The 23,364-nt window shown below is 38.2% G+C and overlaps 1 protein-coding gene across 7 annotated transcripts; it reads left to right on the top strand.

The window, feature by feature from the left end:
- The first annotated feature begins 1,611 nt into the window (after positions 1 to 1,611).
- TRIM10 (tripartite motif containing 10) lies at positions 1,612 to 22,155 on the top strand. 7 transcript variants are annotated; one of them, XM_074236818.1, is made up of 8 exons: positions 1,612 to 1,705; positions 3,393 to 3,885; positions 8,539 to 8,634; positions 8,981 to 9,211; positions 11,164 to 11,186; positions 13,514 to 13,629; positions 15,488 to 15,520; positions 20,603 to 22,155. In XM_074236818.1, exons 2-8 carry the CDS (start codon positions 3,460 to 3,462, stop codon positions 21,118 to 21,120), a joined length of 1,443 nt encoding a protein of 480 aa, XP_074092919.1. In that variant the 5' UTR covers positions 1,612 to 1,705; positions 3,393 to 3,459; the 3' UTR covers positions 21,121 to 22,155. The 7 variants fall into 7 exon arrangements, with proteins under 7 accessions (XP_074092919.1, XP_074092921.1, XP_074092916.1 ...); XM_074236815.1 differs by lacking the exon at positions 1,612 to 1,705 and adding an exon at positions 2,917 to 3,229; XM_074236816.1 differs by lacking the exon at positions 1,612 to 1,705 and adding an exon at positions 2,917 to 3,218.
- The last annotated feature ends 1,209 nt before the right edge of the window (positions 22,156 to 23,364 follow it).

The raw sequence follows: 23,364 nt of genomic DNA on the forward strand, positions 1-23,364 counted from the left end.
GAGGAGTGGGGGAAGAGGAAGGGAGAGAAGGGAAGGGGTGGATGGGGGGGTAAGGGAGGGAGAGAGAGAAAGGGGGAGGGGGAGGGAGAGGGAGAATAAAACTCTTATAGACGAATTGTGTAGAATAAGACTACTCCCATTCAAGTGATAGGCCAATGCAAGGTATTTCCTCCCAGAGGGAGTTTCCTGGTATCTCCATCTTAGGTCATCTGGACATGTGAGAAGGTCTCATTGTGGAATATTGATTGTTTGTTCTCTTCTAATTCTCTCATGAAAAATAACCTCAAAGCATATGTAAGTAATTCTTATAATTATATTCTTATATAGGGGAGATAAAACATATAGGGGAATGGTAGTCAAGAAAAGGTGTTTTTGTCTGGGGTGACATTGGAGTGATGAGTAGAATTAAAAGACAGTCCATTTTCATGTCCTTTCCAGAAACAATGGCAGTATTGATTTGATTGAGTTTCAGAAGTCAAAGAGAAAGCAAAATGATTATGGCAGGACAGATGGCAAGATAACTCAAGATGCTTCGGTTGTTGAATTTAAAGAATGTTCTGAGACCATTTTAGTTTTTTCAAGTTAAAAACAAAAAAAGAAATCCTTTTGAATCCTTTCTCCTACACTTAGTAATCTTGGACTTATGGCAAATCACTTCATTTTCTTTATTTGTAAAGCTACTAAAGCTAACTCTTACATTAAGAATTGAAAGAAACAATTGGCATCATTTAGTCCGTTTTTAGTCCAGAGAAACTTTAGAGATTTTAAGCAACATTCTACTTTGAAGGTATGTGACTCTTGTTCCAATCCAGTGGTGGAACCCTCTCCTTATTGATGGAGATAAATGCTCTACCTTGTTTGAGGGGTGGGATAGAGTTCATAAGAGTCAAGAGAGTTCAGCTCTAGGCCATCTGGAAGTCACTTTAAGCACTTTTGACATTGAACTTCAAGAAAAAAGATAGAAGAGGCCAACTTCACTTTGGGTTGCTGAAGGTAAAGATCCTGGGAAGACATGAAAGGAACTGGCAATCTCCATGTCTCTATTAAGGATTTAACTCAAATCATCTTGTTTCCAATGTGAGTGCTCCTTCACCTGTTTTGTGTTATTTATTTATTTATTTTAGTGGTTTTTTTTTTTTTTTTTTTGTAAGGCAAACAGGGTTAAGTGGCTTGCCCAACGCCACACAGCTAGGTAATTATTAAGTGTCTGAGACTGGATTTGAACCCAGGTACTCCTGACTCCAGGGCTGGTGCTTTATCCACTAGGCCACCTAGCCACCCCCAACCTGTTTTATTTCTATATGTACTCAATACTGTATAGATCCTTCTGTGATATCCTCTCTATTTTCTATTTTGATATGATTTGGATAAAAGGATTTCTTTGCTATTTTTTGTATATGTTCATTGTAGAACTAGGAGTCAAGTCTTGGATACTGATGCTTTCCCCCCCAAAAGAATGAAGTGATCAAAATTAGATCAAATCTGATCATATCCCCTAGATAAATAAGATTTAAGGGAACAGATGAATATATTCTAGCCCAGTATCCTCTTTCTCTGAGGAGAGTAGAGTGATGACCTCTGGCCCCAACCTTTTGCTTCCTCTCCTGGCAGGAATGAAAGTCTCCCTCAGAGAAGGTGGGGAAGAAGAGGAATAGCTGCCTATTCTGCCTCCTTTTGAACCACACTAGGACAGATCTTGTTGCAGGTAGGCCATTCTTATGTGCTTATTCTTATTAAATATAGTAAATGATAGAATTAGTATTTGAATTCAGGTACTTTAACTCAAAATAGCCCTCTTGCCACTATATTACATTTTATCCTTACCCTTTTATTACCTGCCTTAAGAAGACCGTTATGAGGAAAACACTTTGTAAACCTTAGTGTATTATATAAAATCAAGCACTAGAAAGCTTGTATCTGAAGAAATGTTGATAATGTTATATTGATTTGAATACAGGCTGTATTCTTCTCCAAGTAGAGAAGTAGAGAAGCTTTAACTGAAGCCTAAAAATTGCATTTTTTATCAAATACTTATCTTTTTTCTTTTTATCTATTATATATATATATATATATATATATATATATATATATATATATATGTATTTCCCCCAATATCATTTTGGGGGCATAGACTGTGGTAAATATTGATAACAATACCTTATAATAACAATAGCTATATCGTACTCTATAGCAGAGACTCTTACTCTAGATCATGAATCTAGTATCCTTTTTCAATTTTGTTACCTGTATTAGAATATTATTGGGGTTTTTTGGTATCTTTATATTTAATTTTATCCACAGAAAAGCATCATTCTAAGAAAGGAGTTTGTTGATCTCATCAGACTGCCCAAAAGCTTAGAACAATTAGTTTAGAAGTATAAATCATTATCTTATTTGATCTTCACATTTATGTTGTAATATAGGTAATTACAGTGATTTTCATTCCTGTTTTACATATAGGAAATTGAGGTTCACAAGTTTAAACAAATTGCCCAGTATACAAACTTTAACTACTAAAAATAATAATGGTCAAGTCTTACAACTCCACGATCAAGACCAAGGTTCCAGTAAACATTTCACTGTCTTTCTCCTCAAAAACAAGTCTTCAAACCATCTCACTTTCCTTTTTCCTGTTCCAAGCACTGTTTGTGCTGCTTAACTCCATTTCCCACCTCATTTCCCTAATTTGTTTGACTTCAGATCATATAGGAAAACCAGAATGAGTATAATCTCTTGAAAACACCAGGGGTTCAGTTCCCTTATCAGAATTCCTTCACGCCCCTCACAAACAGCTGTCAGTAGCCTGAGACAGTTGATATAGCTAATCTTGCTGGAGACATCTGGTCCTGTTGTTGGGGCTGGGGTTGGGAAAGGTCAGTTGTCATCACCTTTCCTATTGCCCCACCTACTTAAGAGGAGACACTATTTTTGCAGGGGATAATCCACCCTTTGCTGAATTGAATTTGGGTTTAGCCTCTCCAGTCATGGTTGTTCAGATTGACAAAGGGGATGGAGAGCACCAAATCATGGAACCCAAAGCAGAGAGCTATTAAGATCATCTCTGTAATTTCTGCAAATCTTTCCTATACCACTTCTTCTCAATTATTGATTGGTATGGTGTGTTGGCTTGGATTGGAGAGAGGGACAAAGAAACCTGGAGTCTGAAGACTCCACAGGAAGTGGCAGTTACTTTTGTGTATGACTGCATGTGTGGACTGGTATAAATGAGGTTATATGTGACTTTGAACTTTGTATGTGACTTTGTGTGTAAATGTGTTTGCATATGTATAAATGTTTACTTGAGTATGTGTCTGAATGTATTTTTGACTGTGTGCATAGTTGAGTGTAATGCGTGTTTGTCCCCTCCTTGCCTCTCTTTGTTCCTAACCCAGCCAATCAAACAGAAAAGGTGAGACAAAGGACTGGCCCTGAAGACAGCAAGGGTTTACTGAGATCACTATGGCTTCAGCTACTTCCTTGACCACCCTCGAAGATGAAGTCAATTGCCCCATCTGCCAAGGCATCCTGAGAGAACCTGTTACCATTGACTGTGGTCACAACTTCTGTCGGAGTTGCCTTACTCGCTACTGTGAAATCCCTGGTCCTGAACCTGGTGAGCAACTCCTGTGTCCTCTCTGCAAGGATTCCTTCCATCTTAAGGAACTCCGGGCTAATTGGCAACTGGCTAGTGTTGTGGAAAAGATCGAGAGGCTCAAGTTGGCACCTCCTTTAGGCCTGGGAGAGGACCTCTGTGAGGAACATGAGGAAAAAATTTACTTTTTCTGTGAGGATGATGAAAAGCAGTTGTGTGTGAAGTGCCGGGAGGCTCTAGAGCACAGGAATCACACTGTGCGTTTCCTGAAGGATGCAGCAGATCCCTATAGGGTAAGAAAGATGGGTACCCATGCTCCAAATTCCCTGAGACCAGAGCTTTGGGCTTCAAATAAATAACCTTGGGACTAGTGCCTATGAATACAGTCTTCTCTCAGTCATCTTGCTTTGTGGATTATCTATAATGATCTTGGACTACTTTCCCACCTTCTCTTCTCCTCCCATGACCCCATTTTCCCATCCATTTGTATGCTATGCTCCCAAAGGAAGACTTGGTCAAAGAGCACAGTAATTGTATATGTCAGTCTTTACAGGAGAGAGTGTTTGGAAAGTGTATATTTCAGCAGGTGTGTGAGTATATGTATGTATCTGAGTGTACAGAAGTCTAAAGTGTATGAGTTTGAGGTCGAGTAAATAGATTTTATGGTGAATATTATTCCTAATACTTAAAGTTTACGTAACTTTCAATATTTACAAAACATTTTTACATTCATTATTACTATTATGTGGAAGTAACATAGTATGAAGTGTCCCAGATATCTTAGTGAAGACTTTGGGGACTCCCTGCTCATTGGAAAGAGCATGGGCTCTGGAGTCTGAAGATCTGGATTCATATCTTGACTCTGTTACGGTGTAGCCTGGCAAATACTTTAACTTCTTTTGGCCTTGATTCTTCATTTGTAAAATGAGAAAGTTGGACTAGATGATCTGTAGGATCCCTTTCCAGTTCTCAGGCTATGATCCTATGACCTCATTCGATTTTTCTGACTGCGGGGGATTAATATACTTATTTTAGGGATGAAGAAATTGAGGATCATACTGATTTAGTGAATCCCACAAGTTTACAGAGTTAGCTAGCATGACCAAGCCAGTATTCAAACCCAGGTAATTTAATTCTGAGTTTAATGGTTTTTTCCCATTACATCATGCCCATAGGATCATAAGTTCTTTCATTTTACAGATAAGGAAATTGAGGACTAAGTGACTTGCCATAAGTCAACAGTCTATAAGATCTGGTAATTGAACCCAAGTACCCTATCTCCAAATCCATTGCTCTTTCCACTCTATCATACCAAATGACTTTTATTTTCTGGTATGTGTGTGTGTGTGTGTGTGTGTGTGTGTGTGTGTGTGTGTGTGTGTGTGACTTTTCCATTAATGGGGAACTAACTATAAGAATATCTGTTGAGAATGTTGAGAGAATTCCTGCTCAGGGAAGGATTGGACTAAACAATCCTTTCTTTCTAATTCTAATATTTCATAATCCTATACCTCTGACTCTCTTCTAAAGTCAAATGAATTTTTATCCAAATTATCTTTTTAAAAAATTATCATTATTTTTTCTTTTCCTGTTCATGAATTTTGAGAGTCAGCTTTTTATTTCCTGGAAAGAGATTTAGAGATTATCTAGTTTAGCCTACACATTGTACAGAAAAGGAAATTAAGGACCACAGAAGTCGCAAGATATGTCCAAGGTCAAAGAGCTAGTTAGAGGTAAAATCAACAAGAGAACTGTGTTCTCTTGACTACTATTCTAGTACACTTTTTAAAGCTATTTTGTTTTTCTTAGGGTCTATTCCCTTTGGATTTCCATGAGGGATGTCAGTCCAGGAGAGACTGAGGAAATATATGGAGAATTTGTGAGTCCTGATAAGATCAAAGCAATAAGCCAAGAATGAGGATATGAGGTAGAAAGAAAGGAGTTGTTTAATTTTTCAGGAAAGATGGTTAGGGATACTTTTGATAAGATTATCATCAATCATGGTAAATGTTATGAACATTAACAGAATGAGGGAGGAGGGTTTTGGGTCTCTTTTGCTGTTTTTTTTATAGATCTTTTTATATCTTTAAATTTTTGTAATATCAAGTCCCTATCACTAACAAGTTCTGAAACATAAATATTATATATTATATTATATTATATTATATTATATTATATTATATTATATTATATTATATATTATAGGTTATTTGATCTTAGTTTTTAAAAGGCTGAATATAAACTCAATCCTCTGGTAGATATCCATTAATATTTGGGGTGGGCAGGGGAAGGATTAAAGACTATGATTTCATTATTGTAGAAAATCCTCACTACTTTTGCAATTGTTCTGCAATATTCCTAAAGAGTCCTTTGGGTCCCTGAGATGCAAATTCTCTTGATGAAGATCATATAGGTAGTCAGTATTTGAGGCAGAGCTTGAGCTTAGGTCTTTCTGACTCTTAGTAGAGGTCTGCTTCCTATTTACTACCTCATACTGTTTCTCTATTTTACAATATCCCACACAAATATCATATCATGCACCTGAGCATGGATTTCCCTGCTCAAGAATCTTCGATCATTCCCTATTATTCCAGGATAAAATAGAAATTATTTAGCTTGACATTCCAGGTTAACCCATATTCTGGCTCCAGTCAACTTTTCAGGCTTTTTTCATATTATCCCCCTTTTTAAACTCAGTTCTAATTAGACTTACCTATAGGCTGTTTTATCCTTCACCTCTGTCCCTTTGTACATAGGCTGTGCCCCCTCCCTGCCTGAAACTTCTCTTAGAATGCCATGCCTGAAATTCCCTCTTTCCTCACCTCTTTCTCTTAGACTCCTTAGTTTCATTCAAGATTCATTTCACATGCTGCCTCCTACAGGAAGCTTTTCCTAGTTACTGTAGTTATAAGTGATCACTCACTTTTTGAATTATTTGTGTGTATGTGCTTTTCACCCTAATAAAATGCATGCTCTTTGAAGGCAGGAACTATTTTTCCTTTTGTCTTTGTATCCTCAGTGTATTCAACAGTGTCTTGCATATGGTAGTAATTCAACAAATGCTAGTTATATAGCATTGGATTGGAAATACTGTCTTTAAAGGAAAAGAAAAATGAGAAATGTGTTGACCAAACTCTACCGAAGACTGGGGGAAATAGGCCTAAGCTTCAATGTGATGGATTGAGACTTTAGAACAGGCTCTCTAACAGGGTAGGATGTAAGCAACAGACTTGGAGTTTGGTATGGGGTCATCTGATAAGAGGGGTTATGACAAGGGAAGATAATATAAGGGTCTGAGGAAAACTGGGCCTGAGGGAGAGAGATTTGAGAAGAGGGTCCCAGTCCTCTGCAAAACTCTGGTAATTTCATATTTTGAATTCAATAGAATAAATTCACAAATTTATTTACAAAATAGTTACAAAATCATTTTGAGGGTAAGGCACTTGCCACTTGGGGACATCAGGAAATGCCTCATGAGCAAGGGGTGTTTAAGTGGAGCTTCAGCACTAGGGATTCTATGAGATCCTCTCTTTAGAAGAGCATTCCAGGGGCGGCTAGGTGGCGCAGTGGATAGAGCACCGGCCCTGGAGTCAGGAGTACCTGAGTTCTAAGCTGGCCTCACACACTTAATAATTACCTAGCTGTGTGGCCTTGGGCAAGCCACTTAACCCCATTTGCCTTGCAAAAACCTAAAAAAAAAAATCATTCCAGGATTGGAAAACAACCCATTGGCTAAGACTGGAGGGGTAAAGGTGGAAAATGGTTTGTAAGAGAAACAGTAAAAAGATCAGTTTGACTGAACTGCAGTAGATGATGAGGGGAGTAAGGCTGGAAAGATAGTTTAGGGCTATATTATCAAGGGCTTTAGATGACAGAGGAATTTATATTAGATGCCTGAGGTAAAAGGAAGCGACTAGAATCTATTAAAACGGGAGTAACATGGTGAGAACTGTTGTTTAGGAATGTTACTTGAACAACTGTGCAGAGGTTGGACTGGAGAGGAGAAATTAAATGTGGATCTTCCAATTAGGAATCTATGATAGTGGGATGGGATCAGAACCTGCAGAAGGTGGAGTTTTTTTGTGTATGTGGTGGAGAAAAAGGGACAAATATAGGAGATATTGTAGAGATAGAAATGACAAGATTTGGCAACAGATTGTATATTTGTGGTGAGTGTTCATAAGAAATCAGGAATGACTTTGAGATTGTGACCTTGGATGACTGGAAGGATGGTGGTACCCTTGACAGAAAGAGTTAAGTTCAGAAGACAAGTGAGTTAGAGAAAAGATGATAAGTTCTGTTGAAGATATGTTGAGTTTGTGATGCTTATGTGACACTCTTTTTGGAATGTTCTATAAAAAGTGAAGAGGGACTGGAACTCAGAGGAGAAATGTGAGCTAGATTAGATTGAGGAGTCATCCTCCTAGTGATGGCAATTATTCATCAAGGATAAAAGTATAGAGAAGAGAGGGTCTAGAACATAGTCTTGGGGAACACCTGCATTTATTGCTCATGTTATATTTATCAAAAGAGCTTGAAAGGGGGAATTGTCAAATTGGGTGTAGAGTTAGCAACCATAGCATTTTAAGGATTGCAAAACATTGCATATTTTGTCACATTTGATCCTTACAATAACCTTGGGAGGGAGGTGCTATCATTATCTCCATTTGGCAGATGAGGAAACTGAGGCAGAGAGAGATTAAGTGACTTGTGCCCAGGGTCACATAGCTAGTAAGTTTCTGAGGCAGGGTTTGAACTCAGATTCTCCTGATTCTAAGATCCATACTATATATAAAACCACTGAACTACTAGCTGCTCCTAGGAAGAGAATCAAGGGAGAATAAAGTCTAGTCCTGCCTAGAGGCAAGTGATTGAAAAAAAACTTCCCTGACCCTCAAAGGAATCATCTGATTTTTCCATCCTAAGGACTCCTTCCCTCTTCTCAGGAACAAATCCATAGATGTCTAGAATTTCTGAAGAATGAGAGGGAAGACATTCGAAGAATACAGTCCAGGGAAGATCAAAGGATCCAGGTCTTATTGGTAAGATATTCATATGCCATCCTCATCTGCCCTCTGGTTGTCTCCTGTTAGTGATTCCTTTCCAATCTGGACAGAGCCTAGGAAGTCATTTTATACTTTCTCTCTACCTCTACACCATACTGTGATAGGTGAAGAAAGATGATTCTCTGAGATTTTTGAGTGTCTGATGCATAAAAATATCAGTAACACTAAGCTGAAGGAGATGGGATGGTAGACATGGAGGAAATGGGAGTGAAGGAGGGAAATGGGAAAGAAGGAAGAACAAGAGGAGAGGAAGAGGAGCAGAAAGGAGAAGGCAGGGATTGTTTCTTGGCCATCTCTCTGTTCCCTTTCTCTGCTCCCCTAGGCACAGATAGCCACCAAGAGAGAGAAGGTCATCTCAGAATTTGAGCATATGTGCTGGTTTCTGGAGAGGCAGCAATATTTACTTTTGACCGAGTTAGAAGAATTGGGTGGAGACATTTTGAAGCAGAAGAATGAGTTCGAGTGCCTTGTCCAAAATGAGATCTGCCGTTTTAATGCTTTGATATCAGAATTGAAGGAAAAATTGGAGCGCCCAGCAAAAGAACTACTAAAGGTGAGCAATGTGGAGACATTTATTTTTTTTCTCTAAGCCAGGACAGGCAGTGAGGCACACTAACATTTCAAGACTTACTATATGACCAAGTGCAAGTCATTTAATCTTGAGCTTCAAGATGCAAGATGGGTACAGTATTATTTGTTGAGGTAAATTGGAACAAATGACTGACAGAACCTATGGAATTCCCTTTTCTGGGAATCTTAAAATAACCAATGAACAAGAATTTATTAAAAACATACCTCACAATTGGTCAGCAATAAACACTTATTAAGTGCCTTCTATGTACCTGACACCATGCTAAGTGCTTTGTAAAGAACTATAAACATATGACTTATCATCTCTACTTCCCTATTCCTCCTCTCTTCCTTCTTTTGTAGGAAAGAGCTAAGACCAATGAGTTCATAAGCAAATTTCAGCTTTGTGTCAGGAACAACTAAGTAACAATTTGTTGTTGGGCAGGTCTGAATTTTCATGACCTCCATTTAAGATTTTCTTGGTAAAGCTACTGGAGGGTTTACCATTTCCTTTTCCAGCTCATTTTTCAGATAGGAAACTGAGGCATATGGGGTGAAGTGATTTGCCCAGGGTCACACAAGTAAGAAGTGTCTGGGATTTGGACTAAGAAAATGAGTATTCCTGACATGAAGCCCAATACCATCCATTGTACTACACCATCTGCCTGGTTACATTTAGAAGAAAATAAAGACAAAATGAATACCTTGTGAAGTAGACATTTTTTTTTAATCGAATTTCAGAGCTCAGAATGACCTCATTTCCTCTTTCTGCAGTGAACATATTTTGGATTTGCAAATAGGCAGTAGGAGTATGGGCAGTATCATGGAGGTCTACTCATGCCTTCCATGGGCTAGGGAGATCTAGCAAAAATAATAGGTGAAAATGTGGAGGAAAAAGGGAGAGTTGTGTGCAGAAACCAACAGCTAATTTTCAGTGAGCATTTTACACCTCACAAATTAATAAATACTACAGATTAGGGTTTAATTTTAGAAAGCTAGGTGATAGAGTGCTGGCCCTGGAGTGGGAAGGAATTGAGTTCAAATTCAACCTCAGATAATTCCTAGTTGTGTGACCCTGGGCAAATTTCTTAATCCTGTTTGCCTCAGTTCATCTGTAAAAATGAGCTGGAGAGGAAATAGGAAACCACTTCAGGATCTTTAACAAGAAAACTCCCCAAAAGATTCACAAAGAGTCTGATATAATTTATTGACAAAACTACAATTAAAAAAACATTAATTTATTGTTTTGTTCATTGTGCTGACTTAATAAATTGATGGAGAAAATTTTTATAATGCAAATTAAACTTAAAAGTGTGTTATATATACATTTGTCCTTCTGGAGAGCTTTTTTTGTTAAACTTTTTTTATCTACACAAAGATTAGGGATAGGAACCCCCTCCCCCAATCTTTCTGTCCCAGTCCTGTCCCTGGCTCCCAGCAAGATGAGAAGAGAACAAAAGAAAGACCAAAAAGAATCACAGATAAAACAACTATGAATATTACATATTTAACTTTTTATTTTAAAAAGAAAAGCAAGCTTAACATAATGGCAATATACATTTGATATATGATACTTTCTTTTTGTTCCATATTGCAACATGGAAATGCTATTTTTATTTGTTGTTTACATTCAGAATAAAAAGAAAAAGGGGAATGAGATAGACATCTACTCATGATAGGAAAAACTTCTTAATAATTAGGTGTCTCAAAGTAGAAAAATGTCTTATATTGTGAGGCCTTTTGGAAATTGCAAATCAGAGGTTGGATAATAGTTAAACAGTAACCAGAAATGTACTTCAAATAAGCCCAGAATTAGATGTGGCTTTTGGAGTCTCTTTCAACAATGAGATATGACTGTGGTACTCAAGAATTTCTAAGTGACCTTCAGGAAAGATGGGAAACGGGAACTAAGTGTTTGATATTTCTTTCTTTTAGGACATCAGGAGTACACTGATCAGGCAAGTGATTATTTTTTGCTCTTTCCTTCTTCTTCCATACACAAATACATACAGATACACATATACTATATCCATGAATTATGTACACATGTGTACACAAGCACACAATCATTTCTAATTCATTGATTTATCATCATCATCATTTGGTTCAGACCTGTGATTTCATTGGTGCAGGGAATTCCCAATGAAGAAACTGTGTTTTAATGTAATTATTCTGTTTGAGAGACACTAGATAGTGAAGTGGGCTTGCCCAATGGTTAGTACATCTAACAAACAAACAAAAAACACTGAGGACACTGAGTAAATGCCTACTATGTGCTGAGCACTGGGAAAGTTCCTGCCCTTAGACTGCTCACAATCTAATAGATATGATATGATAAAATACCCACACAATAACTAACATAATGCAATAAAATATGAGAAAAACTTTAGGAGGAGTTAGATGCATATCTTCATGAATTTGAATCTGACTTAAGATACATTCTAGCTGTGTGATCCTGGGCAAATAACTTAATCATGTTTATCTTGATTTCTTCAATCATTAAATGAAGTAGAGAAAGACATGAAGACACATTCCAATATGTTTGCCAAGAAAATCCCAAATGGGGTCATACACAATAAGTCAAACACAATTGAAAATGACTAAACAACATTTAAAAAGGTACAAAAGATGCAGAGAAAACTGGGCTTGAGAGTGATGAGATCAGTTGGAGACAAACTTTGTAAATCTTTTGTTCACATAATAAAGGGAATCTTCCTTTATCATCTAATTTAGGCCACACCTGAGGGCCTGACTTTCAACCTGATTTGAATTACATTCTATTCTGGTGGGGCGGCCAGGGAGCACAGGTCCTGGAAGATCACCCAAAAGAGACCCCTCCCCAAGAGGCAAAATCTCCAGTGAGGGACTTGGATCATTCCCAGGTCACCCATGGACTCTGGGAGAGAATTTAAGGAGATCAGAGGGGGAGGGGCCCTCTTTGACCTTCCAGTCTCCTGTGGAACCCTAACCAGCTGGCCTGGCTAAATTCAATCAGCAATCCATGTGGTATTCTCTTAAAACTCTTTCTAACTTTTCTATCCCTTTCTTAATATGCTGTAACTTCCTTTAATAAGTATCTATTTTCTTTCCAAAAACCTGCATTCCCAAGTCTGAGTTGCAGTTCTTCATGGGGCAGAACTGAACCCAAGAAACAAATGAGAGGCTACACAAGGAAAGAGCTATGTAATGTCTAAGAGAAAATATATGTGTACTAGACAAGTAAACTCATACCTACATACACTATAAACAGACTTATACAAGTATTCATACATCCATGTAGAGAGAGAGCAAACCAAGCGTAGAGGAAAGAATCCTGGAGGTTTGACTTCCAGCCCTATATCATCCTGGGTAAGTGACTCCCTCCCTATGAATAACTAAAGAGGTAAATAAAGGTGTTAATAATAAATCCCAGTACGATTTTAAAAGACACCATTTGTTGCAGGCCTAAATGATGTAAAATTCTATCTGGATAGATAACACCTGATTTGACTTGCTAACTCCACTGTTCATTTGCTGTGTGATTTTTGAGCAAATTGCACAAATTATAGTTTGTTTCCCCATCTAAAAATTTGATAAGAGGAGGATAATTTCAGTGTTGCTATGAGGAAAGTATACTCTAATTCTTTAAGTACTATAAAAATTGGGTTATTAGTATTAGATAATCAGTATATAGGCAGACTTGGATTCAAGTTCTTCCTTTGACATATACTGGTTGTCCTCTGGAATTCTACTTAACCTCTCTTTATCTAGATAATTTTTTTTTTAGGTTTTTTGCAAGGCAAATGGGGTTAAGTGGCTTGCCCAAGGCCACACAGCTAGGTAATTTATTAAGTGTCTGAGACCAGATTTGAATCCAGGTACTCCTGACTCCAAGGCCGGTGCTTTATCCACTACACCACCTAGCCGCCCCAATGCCACCTAGCGGTCCCGATAATTTTCTAAAACTCCAAGGTGCAATGATGGTGTTGGCCTGGTAGAGGGTTGTCTTGGTAGAGGGACTCTTATTCACTTGGGAGTGAAACCATATACATATGAAACCATAAGTCTAATTCCTGTATTTATTGCATATATATGCATATACATATATACATACACACATACATACATTCCCAATTTTAACAAAGCTTCAAGGCTTTTAGGAGAAAGTGGTTGTGGGTCTTGGGACTTCCATAACTAGTGGGAGCTCTAGTGATCAACTAATGACCAGCTCAGAGTACTCAAAGAATCTCTAGTAGGATGATCTCTAGGATTCCACTATTTTTCTTTTTTGTGTGTATGTTTCTAGGTGTGAAACCAGAAAGTGCCGGAAACCAGAGGCTGTGTCTCCTGACCTGGGTGAGAGGATCCGGGACTTTCCTCAACAGGCCCTTCAACTGCAGAAAGAAATAAAGATGTTTCTGGGTAAGAGGATCTACACATGCCCACATCACAGTGGGATTTGAAAGACTCACCCAAATACCAGATGTTGTAGACCTAAGTGATGTAAAATTATTTCTGGATAGAAAACACCTGGATTGGTTTTTCTAGCTCCATTACTGATTTGCTGTGTCATTTTGGGCAAATTGTATTACCAGTTTGTGTCTTAGTTTCCTCATCTACAGATTTGATAAGACAATGAGGGTAATCTCCATTCCCTTTCACGGGAATGTTAGTTAACATTTCTAATAAGAAAAAAAAGTATTTAAAGTCCTAGAAAAAGAATGGAATCATTTGATTATCAGTAGTAAAATAACAATGAAAGTTATTAACAAAAGAAATCTTCAACAATAGGAAAATTAACAGCATTTATAATTAATATTGATAATTCCTAATCAAGAATCAAGAATATGGGGCAGCTAGGTGGTGTGGTAGATAAGAATACCCACCCTGGAGGCAGGAGGACCTGAGTTCAAATCCAACCTCAGATGCTTAATAGTTGCTTAGCTGTGTGACCTTAGGCAAGTTACTTAACCCCATTACCTTAAATAAATAAAATTTAAAAGAATCAAGAATTCTGGATCTGAAAGAGGCTTTAGGTACCATCTAGTGCAACTGCTTCATTTTACAGATTGGGTAACTTAAGGCTACAGAAATGGTTTCCCCAAGGTTGCACAGTCAATAAGTAACAGCCAAGATTTGTATGTAAGTTTCTTGAATTCTAGTCCAGGGCTCTCTTTATTATATCACATTGCCTCCAGTAATGTTAACCTATCTCTTCTCTATTTCCTATCTTCCCCTAGTTCCTGACATTAACCCTGAGGGTAATAATGAGTTTCAGATAAGATTATGCAAACCTTAAAGCACTATATAAATGCCAGTGATTATTATTACAAACCTTTAGTGTATAGGCTGATAAATATTTAATAGCCAGACTGGGGATGTGTTAGGGAGGAGGGGCAGCAGAAATATATGCATATGTGCTTTTTTTTTTACAACTATGGTAGTCCTTTTTTAAAAAATAAATTTATTTATTTATTTTTCCAACTACATGCAAAGATAGTTTTCAACATTCATGTTTTTGTAGTTTTGAGTTTCACATTTTTCTCCTTCCCTTCCTTTCCTCCTCCCTCCCCTTGACAGCAAGTAATCTAATTTAGGTTTTTTATATATATATGTACATATATACATATATACATATATATATATGTATATATATATATATATATATATATATAACTATGTTAAACATATTTCCATATTAATCATGTTGTAAAAGAAGAATCAAAACAAAAGGGAAAGAGCCATAGGGGGAAAAAACAAAATATTAAACAAATTTTAAAAAAGTGAATATAGTGAATATAGTATATAGTATAGTATTCATACTTCATAATTCCTTCTCTGGATCTGGATGATATTTTCCATCACAACTCCTTTAGAATTGTCTTTGATCATTATATTGCTGAGAAGAGCAAGTCCATCACAGCTGATCATCACACAATGTTGCTGTTAATGTTGCAAATATACTTATAAATTTAATTTGCATTATTAACATTTTATCTATTGCTTTCTTAAGTCTAGACATTCAGCATAATAATAAACCAAGTCCTTATTTGTAGTAATTACTGATTTCTGAAGTATACAATGCTCACATTGGAAATTTAACAAATGGCTCTGGCAAGCCAAGTACAGGTGCTCCTGTATACACTTTCATGGACTTCTATGAGCCTCTTTCCCACACTCTCTGCTTCTCAGCATCTGTCCGGAAAGGGGTTAAACTCTTTCTAAGTTTTCACTTATAACTAACATAAATCCCATCTACCTTTTTTACCCTTTGCCACAGAAAAACTGCTTTTTGAACTGGACTACGAACCAGGTGAGTGTCTTGGGGCCAAGAAGAATGTGGACATTTGTGTTAGGAGTATTTCAGTTTTCCCTAACAAGGAGACAGAATTGTACATGGGACACACCTCAAGGAGATAAAAAAAAAGAAGAAAAGACAGTATTTGCCCTTATGGAGCTTCATGGGTAGGTTGCATTTATGAAATAATAGATATAGTCCTGGGTTTGGAGTCAGGAAGATTTGAATTCAAATTTGACCTTACTACCTTTATGACACTGGGCAAATCACTTGACCTCTGTTTTTCTGTTTTCTCTTCTATAAAATGGGGATAAAGATCCCAGGATTGTTGCAATGATCAAATGATAAAATAATTGCAAAGTACTTAGCACAGTAAAGCACTAATTAATTGATAACTCCTTTCCTAAAGCTCCAAGTACTGTTTGTTGAAGGGTAATTAGGTACTACAGTCAACGGGGTGCTAATCCTAGAATCAGAAGACCTGAGTTCAAATCTGAACTTAGACACTTCCCATGTGACCCTGGGAAAGTCACTTAATCCTATTTGCTTCAATTTCATCATCTGTAAAATGAATTGGAGAAGGAAATAGCAAACTACTCCAATTATCTTTTTTTATAATTTTTTTCACATTGCTATAATAGTCATATAATAAAAGTAAACATATCCCCACCCCAACAAAAGAGACATCTCAAGAAAAATAAAGTGAGAGAAAAAACAAGTGTTTCAGTCTATTCAGATACCATCAACTCTGTCTTTAGGATGGATAGCATTCTTTATCATAAGTCCATCAGAGAAATTGCTTCAATGTTTTTTTCCCATAATTGCTATTACTAGCTGAATTTCCCTACATCTTATTCCCCCTCATCTCCATTTATTCTATTCTCTCTCTCCTTTTCCCTATTCCTCCTCAAAAGTGTGCTATATTGGACTATCCTCTCCCATGATCTTCCCTCTCTTCTATTACCTATATCACCCCCTCCCCTCTCCTATTTTCCTCTATGGTAAGATAGATTTCTATTTCCAAATGAGTGTGTATGTTATTTCCTCTCTGAGCCACTTCTGATGAGAGTGAAGGCTCACTCATTCCCCCTTACCTCCCCCCTCCCACTCCATTGCAAAAGCTTTTTCTTGCCTCTTTTATGTAAAATAACTTATCTCATTCTACCTCTCCTTTCCCTTTCTCCCAGTACATTCCCTTCTTATCCATTAACTCTGTCTTTATAATATATTATACCTTCATATTCAGCTCCCTCCTGTGCCTTGTCTATATATGCTCCTTCTAACTGCCCTAACAAATGAGAAGGTTCATATGAGGTACCAGTATCGTCTTCCCATGCAGGAATACAAGTAGTTCAGCATCATTAAATCCCTCATAATTTGCTCTTCTCTTCCACTCTTTTGATGATTTACTTGGGTCCTGTACTTGAAGATCAAATTTTCTGTTCAGCTCTGGTCATTTCAACAGGAAAGTTTGAAAGTGCCCTATTTCACTGAATGTCTGTCTTTTCCCCTGAAAGAGGATGTTCAATTTTGCAGGGTAGTTGATTCTTGGTTGTGATTTAAGCTCTTTTGCATTGTATTCCAAGCTGTACAAAACCTTAATGCAGAGGATCCTAAATCCTGTATAATCATGACTGCAGTTCCATGATATTTGAATTGTTTCTACCTGGCTGCTTGTAATATTTTCTCTTGATCTGGGAATTCTGGAATTTGGCTATAATATTCCTGGGAGTTTTTTTGGGGGGGAGAATCTCTTTCAGGAGCTGATTAGTGGATTCCCTCAATTTCTATTTTATCCTCTGCTTCTAGGATATCAGAGCAATTTTGCTGGATTATTTATTTATTTATTTATTTATTAGGTTTTTGCAAGACAATGGGATTAAGTGGCTTGCCCAAGGCCACACAGCTAGGTAATTATTAAGTGTCTGAGACAGGATTTGAACCCAGGTATTCCCAGCTCCAAGGTCGGTGCTTTATCCACTATGCCACCTAGCCGCCCCTGAATTATTTCTTGAAAAATGAAGTCTAGCCTCTTTTCCTGGTCATGACTTTCAAGCAGCCCAATAATTTTTAAATTATCCCCTGGATCTATTTTCCAGGTCAGTTGCTTTTCCAATGACATATTTCACATTTTCTTCATTCTTTTGGTTTTGTTTCATTGTTTCTTGATTTCTCACAAAGTCATCTACTTCCCTTAGCTTCACTCTACATTTGAAGGAGTTATTTTCTTCTTTTCCATTTGTTTCTCCTTTTCTTTTTGGCCATTTCTGCTTTTTAAAGACATTCTTTTCTTCACTGACTGTTTGAATTGCTTTTTTTCATTTGACCTAAACTGGTTTTTACCATGTTATTTTCTTTTGGTGTTTTTTTTTTTTTATTTCCTTCACCAAGCTGCTGGCTTGGTTTTCCTGTTTTTTCCTGCTTCTCTCTCATTTGTCTTCCCAATTTTTCCTCTACCTCCTCTACTTGATTTTCAAAATCTTTTTTGAGCTCTGCCATAGCCTGAAACCAATTCATATTTTTCTTGGAGGTTTTGATTTTGTTATTTTGTGAGTGTGTATTTTGATCTTCCATAAGATCAAAGTAATTGTCTATGGTCAGATTGTTTTTTCTTCTGTTGTTTACTCATTTCTCCAGGCTACAACTTGATTTTAACTCTTTGTTAAGATGGGCCTCTACTTTTGGGGTGGAGAATACACTTTCCCAAGCTTTTGAGGGTTTTTGCAGTTCTTTTCAGTGCCACCTCCTCCCCTAACCCCGCCCCCCCCCAACCTCAGTTCTTTCAAGGTTTTATGAGAGGCTCTGGCTGCTCTCCTGGCCTATGCTCTGGTCTAGGGATGCCCACAAGCACTCCCCTCTGCCCTGGATCTGTGAGGAGGGTTCCTGTTCCACTACGGCAACAAAATTCCTTTTCCTGACACTGGGACCCAGACTGCTACCTGGGTCTGAGTGTGGGCAAAGCAAAAGAGTCCTGCCTCAGAGATAGCAAAGAGACTCTTACCATCTGTGGACTGAGTGCTTTGGAAGCAGCTGCCAGGTGACTCCCCAGGTCTGCTACTGAAGCTAGGGCCAGATCTACACTGAGGCTGTGGACTGGACTTAGCTCTCACTATGGTGCAGCAGAGTTTTTTCATTGACCTTCCAAGCTGTCCTTGGTAATCACTGGGCTGAGAGGTCTGGAAATCATCCCTGCTGCCATGGACCCAGGTGCCCCCAGGGACCTTGGTACCCTGTGAGCTATTTCTGGATTACTGGAGTCAGTTTGCTCCAGTACAGCTGATGCCCTTTATAGCTCTGTTTTAATAGATCTTTTGCATGGATCTTCCAAGTTGTCTTGGGCTGAAGAAATTGTTTCACTAAGTCTTTCTGTGGGTTTCACCACTCTAGAATTTGATGAGAGTCATTCTTTAAAGGTACTTGGAGTTGTCTGGGGGAGAGCTCCAGGATTTTCTGTCTTCACTCTGCCATCTTGGCATGCCACCCCCACCCCCCAATTATCTTTCCCAAGAATACTCCAAATAAGATCATGGAAAGTCTGATGTGACTGAAATGATTGAACAACACTGTTAAATTGAATGTTGACTCCAAATGGAATGTGTGTCTTAAGGGAAGGCTTCCTGGAGAAGAGCTTTACGCCAAATTTGACAGGTTGAACTAATCTTAATTGGTCAGGTGGGAGAGGAAAGAGCATTATAAATATGAGAAAAGATATATACTGGGGCTCAGAATATACTCTCATCAGTCTACTAGGAATAGAGTTCATGTGAGTGGATCATGGAATTGTAGAAGATCAGAGTTTAAAAAGGGGATGTGCTGATGTTTGGCAATTGGCTACCTGAAAAAAAAATCTATTAATGATATACTCTATCACTTTCTGAAGCCTATATAATCAACAGGACAATAAATTAAGCCACAATTTATAGTGTGTTCCAGGTTCCATTAATTTCTGACTTCATTTGGGCTTTTCTTGGCAAAGATACTGGAGTAGTTTGCCATTTCCTTCTCCAGCTTATTTTACAGATGAAGAAACTGTGTCAAACAGGGTGAAGTAACTTGCCCAGGGTCATACAGTTAGTATGTGTCCAAGGCTGAATTTGAATTTATGACTACAGACCTGATACTTTATCTCCTGTACCACTAGTTGCCCAAGGTGTTGATCCTCATATTGAAAATGCTAATAATCCACTCCTCTAGTTTGAAAGGATTTTGTTGACTATCTAGTCTAATACCCTTAATTTACAGGAAAAGCTAAGAACTGATTGTCAATAGCTGATAAATATTTATCAAGTTCTTTTTCTATACTAAGTGCTTAGTGTGCTAAACACTTAGCATGCTAAATACTAGGGATAAAAATGGGGAAAAGAGAGACCTTGTCCTCAAGGAATTTACAATATAATGAGGGAAGACACAGAAAAGAAAGCTGAAAAGAGGAGTGGGCACAGTAGAGAAGCCAAACAAGTCCAGAATGAGTGCAAGAGAAAGGAGGAGATGGAAGAGGGCTGGATTTAGAGTCAAAGTCCCAGCTCTGCTACTTTCTATGCTACTTTCTTGGGCAAATCATTTTGCTAGTCTGGGATTCATTTTCTTTTGGAAAAACAAGAGGGTTGGACTGTTTTGTGATGCCTACTGTCCTAGGTATAGTGGCCTATACAATGTCACAGGAAAGTTAGAAGGAAAATTAAGACTAGTCTGATTCAGGTTGATTTGCAGATCAAATTTTCTTTCTTAAGAAGGGAAGATTAGGGTGGCTAGGTTGCACAGTGGATAAAGCACCGGCCCTGCAGTCAGGAGTACCTGGGTTCAAATCCGGTCTCAGACACTTAATAATTACCTAGCCGTGTGGCCTTGGGCAAGCCACTTAACCCCATTTGCCTTGCAAAAAAAAAAAAAACCTAAAAAAATAAAAACAAAAAAGAAGGGAAGATTTCTTGAATAAAGGAAAGGGTCATTTTGGTTCCCCAGGATGTGTGGAAGTTAGTCGTATATTTAGAGTGACATAAGGAGGAAGGGGCTTCTGTCTAGGCTGCAGCAAGAAATTGATGCCAAATTCATCAATAACATCGATGTTAATTGTACACATTCTTCTCTTCCTTCCAGCCCATATCTTCTTAGACCCTCAGACAGCCCATCCTAAGCTCCTTCTATCAGAAGATCTCCACCAGGCCCAGTTCTCCTATAAATGGCAGACCTCACTGGACAGTCCACTACGTTTTGACCGAGCCATCTGTGTCCTAGCTCAGGCTGGCTTTGTGGGAGGGAGGCACACTTGGGTGATAGCTGTGGACCTAGCCCATGGAGGCAGCTGCACCATGGGTGTGGTAAACCAGGATGTCCAACGGAAAGGGGAACTCAAATTTAGACCAGAGGAAGGGATATGGGCAGTGCGACTGGCCTGGGGTTTTGTTTCAGCCTTGGGCTCCTTTCCTACCAGACTGTCCCTGGAAGAGAATCCCAGGCAAATCCGTGTCTCCCTTGATTATGAGGTGGGTTGGGTGACATTTAGCAATGCTACCACTCAAGAACCCATCTACACCTTCACTACCTCTTTCATTGGGAAAATTTTTCCCTTCTTTGGTCTCTGGGGCAGAGGGTCCAGTTTCTCCTTGAACCCTTGAGAGGGAAATGACCCTCTTCTGGATGAGGTATGGGTAAGAGGGGTCAAGAGTGTGTCACAAATAAGGTTAGTCCTTGTAACCCCTGAAACTGGGAGAAATTGTATCCAAGGTCACACATTAGGGAGAAACAAAGGAGGAATTTGAACCCCTACTTTCTACTTTCCTAGTCTACTAGTGAATCCCAGGGACATAAACTGTCCTTCTCTTTCCCAGAGAAGTTCAGGTCAAGACTTTTCTCCCTCTTGAACCACCCTAGAGATTTCAATTGATCCCTTCTCTCCCTTCTCCCTCTCCCCTCCCCCAAGCCTACCCAGGGAGTCAGGACTTGAGTGGTGCTTACCTATGTGCTCAATAATCTGTCTGCCTTTCTGGATAGAGATTCAGCCTGAGAAGAAGATAAAGAACCTTATTCAACAAGACTTCTGGGCTGAGAATATTTTCTTCTGTGTAAGGTTCACACAACTCTTGAGGGCAGTTATCCTCTTTCTTACTCTCTCTCTCACCCCTAATCTACTTACCATCTAATGCCAATGGAGGAAAATAGTGAGAAGGAATGAACAAAAAGATGATCAAGTGGTGGGATAAGAATGGTGAAATCATTCATGGGATCCTGAAGGCAGTCAAGGGGTTTGTATTTCATGACCTATGGTCTCCAGCCTAATGAGTGACAAATGAATCCAACATTCTTATCTAACATTGTACAATGAGAATTACCCAAGGGGAAGGGAAGAAGGGAGATGGAAAAATTTAGATTAGAAGATCAGTCATAAGAATGGTGTTGAGTTAAAGTGGTAAGTGAAGTCTTTGAGAGATGGACTTCCCTGTATGATTCTGGAAAAGGGACTACAGGTACCTGTGTGATGTGTGCAGAATAATAGCAATCCCTAGCTATCTGCTTCACTGTTGTTGGGGCTTAATATATGGGCTAACATTTTACTGCATGGGTTTATAGGAAATAGAACAATACATTAGCTTTGTGTGACTCATTGCTGAATCTTAAATCCTACAAACAATAAAATATCATCTTGATTGCAAGAGGGATTTGAGCTCTGTAAGCATAAAGAACTTCCCAGTTGGAACATGGGACACTGGAGAAGGGGACTGAAAGAGTTAATTGATAGCTTCTTTTTAAATATATCCATCTACAATGATTTCACTGGGCTCATATCTAGAGATAGATTTATTTGAGATGATTCACCAGTAACAGAATCCACCTTTAGTGATAGCAAAGATAGATTCTGATTAATCTTGTCTCTCTGGAATCCACAGGTGGCAGTCCCCTTAGTTCCTTCTTTCTATTGACAATCAGTTCACATTTATCCAGAATTATGGCTTATTTGTAGTAATTCTTACAGACATTGCTATTTATTTATTTAACTACTTTCTTTATTAAAGCATTAAATAATTTCACACATTTTTATAAATTACTATTTCTACAAGGCATTATGCTGGTTCCCAAGGGAGATGCCAAATTGAGTTAGGGCTTGGTCTCTACTCTCATGAAACTAGTAAGAGATAATTTTATACACAAAGAACTAGAATACAAATGAGAATGTTAATTGAAAACACTGGAGCGGTTTAGAGTGCTATGAGTTTTGGGGAGGATTGGGGAGGAAAACTTGTTAATGAATGGGGGAATCAAGGAAGGCTTAATGAAAGAGAGAAATCTTGTTGGGTCTTAGAGGATCAGTAGAATGTCAATAACTTGATTTGGTCCAGAGGCAATTCCAATACTAATCAATGTTAGAAAAATCATAGAGAGCACCAGTATCATGTTTGGGGACTGATATATAGTACAATATTGTTTGAGCCTAGAAACCATGAAGGAGAAAAATGAAAGATAAGTCTAGGAAAATAGGTTGGAATCAATCATTCAAATAAAGAGCATTTATTAAGCACCTACTATGTACCAGACACTGTGCTAAACATGGGGGGATACAAAGAAGGCCTTGAAGGAGCTCACAGTTTAATAGGAGACAATGGAACTAACTACACACAAGATTTACAGAGTAGGTTATGGAAGGCTTGAACATGAGACTGAGAAGTCTGGACTGGTAAGGGGAAAACACTGAAGTATTCTGAGAGAAAAAGGGACATAAATCAAAATGGTGCAGAAGGAAAATTAGTTTAGGAGTAACACAATAATAATTGCTAACATTTACATGGATTTTTAGGTTGGTAAGCTACTTCATAAATATTATAATTTTATTCTCCCACCAACCTTGGGAAGTAGAAGCTATTATT

Source organism: Macrotis lagotis, chromosome 5, assembly GCF_037893015.1.
Source record: "Macrotis lagotis isolate mMagLag1 chromosome 5, bilby.v1.9.chrom.fasta, whole genome shotgun sequence".
NCBI lineage: Eukaryota > Metazoa > Chordata > Mammalia > Peramelemorphia > Peramelidae > Macrotis > Macrotis lagotis.